Here is a 9,406-nt window from a genome sequence, read left to right on the forward strand (position 1 = left end):
GCCTATATAGATTAAAAGAAGAAAAACCCATAAATTTGGACCCTATTTCTAATGTCATCACTTAAAGACCGACTAACCAAGAGTCCAAAACAACTAGATATAAAATATAATGTTTTTTTTTACAAAAATTGTTGGCCATCTAATCACTTTTCACGAGAGATTAGGGCCCATATTCTAATTTTATCTCTCCAACTCCAGGAACCCACAAATACAAACAGTGAAACAGACACCTATATTTGCTACTCTCACATCTGATCTGCCGCTGCCCAACCCGACTTTGGCACCGTCCATCGGACACCAATAGTGCCCCTTTATAAATTTATTTTGGACCCCCATTTATTATTTTCTGGTTTCTAGATCCGCCACTAATGTCAAGCATAACTCTCATGAGTAAGATAATAGCTTGACTAAGGAATCAACAAACTAACATTAAGGGGGCTAACAAGAATGCACACAAATTGTTCATTTCAGCCGCCACATGACTCAATCACTAATTGACACATTTCAGCCAAATTGGCATGTTATAGTAGGACATGTGGCAGCATATTTGCCATACTTATACTATATTTCTAAGGGCGTATTGGTACAAAAATTATAAAACCCAAGAAATATTATTCACAATGAATTGACCAAAATATCTTTCAATAATGACACATGTCCTTTTGTTGATTATCCCATCAAAAAGATACATTTTAGGTTAACCTTTAGTAGCACACTCACTATAAATACTCTATTTATTCCGTGAAGGAACATACATTTAGTTCAAACTTTATTAAGTCATAATAATAAAGATTAAAGATTTATTTTGATAATGACACATGTTCTTTTCACAATGATTATCCAATTAAAATGATACATTTTACGTTAACCTCTAATAGTACACACTCATTATAAATACCCTGTTTATTCCGTGAAAGGACTTATATTAATTGATACACAATTTTAAAGATAACAATGCTTAAAAGTTCAAATTTTGTCTACTTTCCTGAGTCTTATGCCGCTAATCAAACTTTAAACAAAATCATTATTATAAAAATATTAAAAAATATTTGTTGAAAATATTCGATAACAACCGCCAAAACAAGATGTCAAAAACAAACCACGTACGGTGACCATGAAATCCACCATATTTGTCGTTCATAATATTTTATCGTTAGAAATTTTCAAATTTTGAAAAAGAATTAAAATATATATATATATATATATAAATGAAAGCAATTTGAAAAAAATATTAACGCAAATAAAATGGATTATAAAATCTAAGAAATTAATTTGTGGGAAATTTTGTAGATGAAGAATTAGAGTTTTGTGGCCAAAAAGCATGGGAAGAAATGGATTAACAAATCGTGGAAGGGATAAATAGTCCCAATCTACATAAATCTCCATAATTATATTTTTTTTTCGCTTTTTCTTTTCTTGAATAAGATTAAAACTTTAAATTATTTCTTGTCGGCACCAAAACAAAGAGAAATCAAATCAGGGTTCTCTTTATTCTTATTATAAATATGCGAAAGATAAATACGTATAAAAGCAAGGGTTTATGTATGTGAAGTTGGGCTTATTTGAACATGTTTCGTAATTTCATAATAATAAAAAGGTTTTTTTTTATTTATTACTTTTACAAAAAAAAAATCAAAAACAAAATTGTTTTTTTACCTCCAAAACTGGGCATTTTATTTGACCCTATGAGTCCAATTTAAGGTCAGAATTGAAAAAAATGTTCGCAAATGACTCGTTTTTCCTACTAAAAAATACCTCAATTGATGTGAAACACGCAAAACGAGGCTTTTTGATTATTTTTTGTCAATTCTGACTTCAAATTGGAACTATTGAAAAGATAAAAATAAATATCATTATTATAAAAATATTGAAAAGAATTTATTTAAAAATATTCGATAACAATCGCCAAAACAATATGTCAAAAACATTTTATAATAATGAACATAAGTATAATAAAAATGATAATATACCTGAAAGTGTTGCAAAAATTATTTAGAGTAGGGAAAAAATACTTCAAATTCCTAAAGGAAATTTGGCAAAAACTTGGAAGAATCAAGCAGAAAAAGAAGATTTAAGAGATCATTTGCAGTCAATAACTGGGTTTGGCTTAAGTTTCATTCAAGGGTAATAATAAGTTGTTTGTGTCTTTCAAGGTTACAGTAGCTATTGATGGGAAGATTGCTTTCAAACTACAGTTGTCTAGCTATGCTAAAACTAATAATGTGTTTCATGTCTCTCAACTTAAGCTTTTTAGAGGCAAGCTCTCATATATATAATGCGATTTAATAATAGTAATTATATTAATGCATTATAATATTATTTTCATTAAAAAAAATACTAAATGCTGTAAGATGGTATCCTCTAAAGGATTTCTCCATTAACTAAGTTCTCCAATGTTAATCCAAGGTTGTGCTTGCCACATGACTTTTAATGCCCCATTCTCCATCCTTTTCACCCTTACTCCCTTTTTCTCACACACTTTTAGGCCCTTTTTGGTCGAAGGAATTTGGATGAAAAATAAAAGAAAGGAAATTGTTTTAATCAAATTTCCATATTTGGTTGAATAAATAACATAAAAATTTAAAGGAAATGAAGGTAAGTGGGAGGAAACTCTCTTAACAAAATTTTGGCTTTCCTTTCCTCCCAAAATCGGAGGAATTTGACTGGAAAGAGAAAAATAAAAGTAATTTCCTTTCTCTTTTCTTCATTTTCTATTCATCAACCAAGTATTGGAAAATCACCTTCCTTTCCTTTTTTTTTTTTCCCTTCCCATCCTTTCTCTTCTTTTCCTTTACTAATATTGAACCAAACAAAGCCTTATTGCATCCCTTTTATCCTTTTTGACGATAATGAATAATCATCCAGCTGAAATTCTTCAATTTTTTTTTAAGTTTGATATATCGTGTGCATATTTTCAAAGTCATTTTAGTTATTTTTTGAGTCCAATTCAGCTGATTTTGGTTCATTTTGGCTTGATTTGGTTTAACTGCAATGACTTTGTGGTTTTATGGGTAGATTTTTTATTTTATTTATTTTTTATTTTTTTTATTTTTGATGTAATTCAGGATTAACAAATCTAATTTTGGTGATTTTATGGTATTACGAACCTAAACCAAGACTCACGACGATCAATGATTGAATCTAAGTTCGTTTGGAGAAGTTTTCAAATCAAGTACGTCCATGTTGGATAAAGCATGGATGTGCCTAGTCAAGAAAGGAAGTAAAGAAGCTGAGAAAAGAAGAAAAATGTCCAAGCATGTCCATGCTCGATAGAGGCACGCTCGTGCTCGAGTATGGTGTCTATGCCTTTGTGCGGGCGTGGACGTGTAGGTGCGAGTGAAGCACGATGTTGTGCAGGTACGTCCGTGCCTCATTGATGAAAAAGTTAGTGTAGCTACTGCCTCGATTTTGAGAGGGGGCACGTCCATGCCCTTGAGAAGACACGCCCGTGTTGTTGCGGAAGATGCCATGGAGTTGTTATGCAGACACGTCCGTGCCTGTGCCCCAACGAAGAAACTGTAGATGTGTGCAGTCAGGCACGTCCATGCCTTATTTTTGCATGTCTGTGCCTGGACACGTATTTTAGGAAATTTAAGATTATAAATAATTCTTTATTTTCTTAGTTTTATGAGATGAACTCTTAGACCTATTTTGCTCTCTAGAACTTAATTTCCTTTGCAATTCAAGATTTGGTACTTTCTTACTCTCTTTAATTTCTTTTATTATTAATTAATTATGTTTTCTTTGATTCTTGTTCTTGTTTTCTTAACCCGAATTGAATATGATTGATGCATGAATTATTTTTTAAAATTCTTTAATGATAATTGCAATTGACATGAGATTGTGATTATGCCAATACTATATTAGAGATAAGTAGTATTGTTATAATCCATTGTTTTTATCGCAACGAGAGTTGGATTCTAACGGGTTTGAATAAATCAATTAAGGGTTTGAAAGTCATCACGAGAGTAGTTGAATGAATAATTAGGAAGTTAAATGATGTGTTTAATGTCGATACCACGAGAGTTGGCTTGATTGTGATTAGAGAAACCATTGATAACTCGAGAGAGACTTTTATGTTAGGGATAGAATGACTATGTACTGATTATATTCGTGGTGATGCTTGATCTTGGTTGTTTGTATTATCGAAATTCTCTTAGTAATTGCTTGAGTCGTTATGATTGGTTGAACCATAGTATTTTGGGATCCGACCCTTACTTGCCCTTTTACATAGTTAGTGGTGTAGTTAGGTTTACTTTCGTCAGGTGTGCAACACGCCAATCAAAGTTAAAATCCCTTGTCAATCATTTACTTTGCAAAAAATATGGATGGTAAAGCAAATTTAGGGTTTGAAAAGAGAAACAAAAGGTTGAGAAATGAGGATTTCAAATCAACATGACAAGCACTTGCTTGGATCAACGACGAATAACTTAGTCAATGGGGAAAATCCAACAAAGGGTAACTACTTACAACATTTAGTATTTTATAAGGTAGTTTATTACAATATTTTTCAGAATGTGTGGTTGCCACAAAATATAGATTGCATAAGCTTGTCAAATAAAATACAACGTACTTCAAATGTCCATATGTTGATGAGAATATATGTTTAAATTCTTTTTCTTCAAAATACAATCTCCAACAATGAGACATTACACAAGAAATTTTTAAATAAAATCTAAACACAGGACACTATAATGAAGCAAATTGTTACAAAGAATACAATCAAGGGCTATATAAAGGACAATATCCGATATTCAACCCCATTCAGTTAGTAATTTAGTATACATGGTAAGCAGGTTGTATGAGATTATATATGATAGTTGAATAAAAGAATCTGCAACCAATGAAGCACCTGCCTGTACAAAGTATAGTAAAGGAATAGATCAACAATTGATAGGTTTATGTTCTTCACCTTCAACATGATTATTGCAGCTCTCTTTTAGTCCACCAAGTTGACCATCTTTCCCAGAATAAGGGCTGGAATCGTCATCTGCACTATGGTCTGAATCTTCTAGATGATCAAAGAAGCTATCGAGGTACCAAGTGCATTTTTCATTCCATTCACCCCTCTTAGCATGGGCCCTCCACTTCTGGTCAGCTACCATCTCAGGAGAGAGTCCCCATTCCAGTAACTCTTCCTCTGTGTGGTTGATAGCCAGGCTGTACTCTCCCCCCTCGCCTAACTCCATCACTCGATATTCACAGTTTCCTGGATTATTAAGGTACTCAAACTGTTCAACTGTCCACTTGAACCACTTCATCAAAAATACACGTGATAATAAACCGTGTGTTACAATTACAAGGTTAAGTTCATGGTCAGGGTCATGCTGAAGTCGGTGCATGTCTATGTCCCTCCATAATGACTCCATGAAACCTGCAATTTGCTTAAAGCTCAGTTATATGATACCAAATGCTTGCTAATACAAAATCAACTGAAAACAGAAGCATGACAATTTTGGAAGTTTAGAGGGAACAACTATCCACAGTCGCACAAATCCATAATTTTCAAGAAACTGCAGTATGAAGTAAAGGGGTGGAGTTGGTTGACCAAATATTTTCAAGACTTGAGATATGGTAGAGCTAGAATCATAGAATAACAGATTATATATAATAGCAAAATGGCTTCACGTTGTCACCAAGAACAGCAGGGACCCTTCAAACTTGATCAGAGCCATGCTCTGAAGAAATTTATTTTTCAAACAAGCAGCCATCTTGAGTCTTGACACAGCTTTGAGTGCTCAAATTCTTTTTGCATTGCGGGGAAAATTATTCTCTCGTGATACTTTTTTAATCTGAGTACAAAGGAAGGCAAGCACAAAGACTTGATACAAACTGAGTCTAGAGTATCATATTGTGGAAAGTTCTTCACAAAGAAACAAACTTATTACCGCCACTATAAAAACAGAGTATACTGATAAGAAAAAGGATTTGTATATTATAAGCATAAAGAGCACGAGGAGGGGAAGTTGTCATCAAGTAGAAACATGATTAACACTATTAAGTAAGAAGTACTACTAATTGGACTCTTTCCAACTCCAGAGTTCTCCTTCAGAGCTGTAACTGTTAGATTGTTTACCCATCCTCCAACCATAAGGCACTCCATACGCAAGCAGCAGAATTGAATTATTCTACTTCATCATAGTGATTAGTGAAAGACTAATGGTTCACATCTTGATTCTTAAGTTAGACAAAAAGTTCATCAAAAAATATAAAAATTAAAATTAAGTAGAGAAATAACTTAGTACCTCTAGCAGTCTAGCCACACAAAATAAGACTCCATAAATAAATGCACTCAGAGTCCATATATGGATGCATATGAAGTGATCTATGTAACTCGAACTTGGGTAATTATGTATGTGTTCAAGTGTCAATTTGACTAATTTGTGAATAGATTCCTGATTCTGGCAAGAAATGAAGTGTCAAAGTGTCTACAGCAACATTGAAGTATCAATCCAATCCGGGTACTTGAGGTTAAGTGAAGAGTAAAAGTATGCAGAAAGCCAGAAACAATCTACTAGATGTCTCACTCAAAGGCATATAATCTGTACCTTTTCAAGCATAATTACTATTGTATTGCCATTACAGCTCAAAAGACCAATGATTAAACATAATTTCACATGTATAACATGATACTTCAGCACTTTGTTTGGATGACTAATTAACTATTGTGGAAGGAAAGAGATGGAATAAAAGAGAAAAGAAGGGAGGGGATGGAGTAATTATTAAGTAAGCTAGCATTTTCCTTCCAATTCTAAGCAATAAAGGAAGGAATTCCCTCTCCTTAAAGTCAATTTCCAAAAAAGTAGTGAATCTATCCCTCTATTTCCCTCCAAATTATCATATTCAAACATTTGATATTGTCCACATTTCCTGCAAAGTGGAATATTTCTATGCATTATAAGGTTTTTCTCTTGGTTAGTCGACTATGTTCATTGTTCAGCAGAATACTCGGGAATCTACAAAAGAAAGAATTTACCTAGTTATTGATAATATATAAAAAAGAATCCGTCAATCTTCACGACACTCCTTTGTTTTTTATATTCAATAGCCACTCGCAAAGACAATTCTCCATCAATACAAACACTAACTGCCCTGGATTCCGTCAAATCTCGTCAATTTTTTAAAACAAGCAGAGAGAGTAGATGTGTAACTAACTCATCAAATACTCAAATGCACTATCTCACCAAGAGATTTCCTTAACATGGACACAACTCATAAATTATACCAAATCTGGTAAACTGCAGGTCGTATGATCCAATTTACCCAAACAAGAAACCATGATACACTTTGATATAAATATAATTCTTCCCAATAGCATAATAAATAATCTTCAACACATAAAATTTCTTATCTTCGTTGACTTTTTCCCAACATAAATACTCGTTGACTTTTCAGATAGAAATCTCAGCCCCAGAATTAAATACAGCAATAATAATCCAAAGTCTAAATCCCATGAAAATTACATCAAACAACGCCCACAATTCCACCTAATACCAATGAATAAGACAAGGCAATGACAAGATCAAGGTGACTACTTTTAGAAGAAAGCCTCAACCTCAACAAACATTACATTAAATCTCTAAGAACAATTAATCTCCAAAACTTTTATCACCCATTTCCTACAAATACTATCAATACCTTCAAATCTTATAAGCTACCTACACATTTTACTTTAAACCCCCATTAACAAGAAATCGAAAGCACACATAGCAATGATATAGACGGAATTCGACCCGAGTTCTTGAATAGTAGGAGTTCCCCTTAGCTAAGACTATAAATGATCACAAACTAGTAAAACTACTCGATCACTTAATGCAATCATCATCAAAATATATGCAAAATCTCTAAATCCCCAGAAAAATAAACACTCGAATCAAACACCCATCAAACAAAAACACCCCAAATAACACAAAAACCTATAAATTCAAAGAATAAAGAGAAAGAGAGAGAAGGACTAACTCTAAAACCCCAGAAAAATAAACATTCAAATTAAACACCCATCAAACAAAAACACCCAAATAACACAACACACTAAAAATTCAAAGAATAAAGACAAAGAGAGAGAAGAACTAACTTGAAATACGATCATAAACATCAGCAGCAGATTCCCCTTCAGGAAAACGATAGAAGAACCTCCCAAATTTCTCTCTAGTTTGTTTAATAGCCATCATTCTCTCCTCAACTTGAAAATTCCCAAAATCCTGCTCTCTAATTCTACACTCTTCTCTCACCCCAATCACCCTTCTCCTCGGAAACGACCGTCCGATCTCTCGGAGAGTGGATCTAGTCCGTTCATAAGGGGACACATAGAAATACACTCTCCAAGCAGCGGCGGCATCAGCGGAGAAAGAGGAAGTGTCGAGTAAACGACGGATTGAGTTCCCAGCTTCACGAGCTTGGTTAATTCCGTCGGAAGTAAGAGGGATGCTGTGATCGGGTGTTACTGAGTATGCTTTTGTGTCGATGTTTCCTTGGCTTTCGCCGTGTCGTACTAGGATTATTCTCTTTGGAAGTTTGTAGTGTCCCATTGAAATGAAATGAGTGGTTTTAGGGGTGGTTTTGAGGGTAGTTTTGGGGGTGGTAATGGTGGTTTTGAGGGTGGTTGGAGTGGTTTTGGGGGGGATGTTGAAATTGGTTTTGTTTTCTGGGAAGAATAGTTAAAGGGGGGTTAAGGGGACTTATATGGGGTTAGGAGAAGGAAGAAGACGTGTTAAGTTTGGTTGAAGAAATAATGGAATTATGGGATGGACTATTTTGTCAATTAGGTTGGGCGTTTTTGTTATAATCGGGTTTCTGTCTGCCGGGACCATTTTTTGTACGGGGTATTGGGTTTTGATGTGTTACGGGTACGGCTCGCGATCCCAGTAATGGTAAATGCCTTGTATTCAGGGATGGTAATTTAGTTCGAATTTCAAATTTGAAAAATGTACGAATTTGACTCCGTTTTAAAAATTCGTTGTTTTAGATAAATAAATAAGTTGGATCAAAATAAGGGTTTTTTTAGTTCATCATGTAAATTAAATAATTAATATGGAGTACTTAGTTTTATTTATATACTTCTTCCCTTTTAGTTAATAAATTCTCTCTATCACTCTCCTATCATATCGACGACCCTTTATATTTTTTCTCTTTTATCTCTTTAATTTCTACTCCAAAAAATGTCTAAGATGCCGCAATTATAAAGTGATACATTTAAAAAAACAGAGAAAGTAATTAATTATAGTTTCTTAAGTAATGCATGACAAATACACTGATGTGGCTAATCAATTGTAATTGATGTTTGACTTAAGCTTTACTCACTTCATTTCTTTTTTAAGGTCACGTTTTGGTTTTTCACAAGTATTTAGAAAAAATATTTTAGGAGCATAAAACGAGAGTATTACAATACAATTCCTGTTCTTTTGAG

General features: G+C 33.6%; 1 protein-coding gene across 1 annotated transcript; it reads right to left on the reverse strand.

The window, feature by feature from the left end:
* Positions 1–4,603: 4,603 nt before the first annotated feature.
* On the reverse strand, positions 4,604–9,005 carry LOC110708592 (phosphoglycerate mutase-like protein AT74H). Its single transcript, XM_021886765.1, has 2 exons — positions 8,075–9,005; positions 4,604–5,374 (listed from the first exon to the last, which is right to left on the reverse strand). The coding sequence occupies exons 1-2, from the start codon at positions 8,526–8,528 to the stop codon at positions 4,884–4,886; spliced, it is 945 nt and encodes a 314-aa protein (XP_021742457.1). The 5' UTR covers positions 8,529–9,005; the 3' UTR covers positions 4,604–4,883.
* Between the last annotated feature and the right edge of the window lie 401 nt (positions 9,006–9,406).

Source organism: Chenopodium quinoa, unplaced genomic scaffold, assembly GCF_001683475.1.
Source record: "Chenopodium quinoa cultivar QQ74 unplaced genomic scaffold, ASM168347v1, whole genome shotgun sequence".
NCBI classification, from domain to species: Eukaryota; Viridiplantae; Streptophyta; class Magnoliopsida; order Caryophyllales; family Amaranthaceae; genus Chenopodium; species Chenopodium quinoa.

Bases quoted from the DNA above. Each gene is read 5' to 3' on its own strand.
- LOC110708592 (XM_021886765.1), bottom strand. From the start codon at position 8,528: ATGGGACACTACAAACTTCCAAAGAGAATAATCCTAGTACGACACGGC. The intron at 5,375-8,074 runs GTTAGTTCTTCT...AGCAAATTGCAG, and splicing joins TGTTTATGATCGTATTTCAA to GTTTCATGGAGTCATTATGG.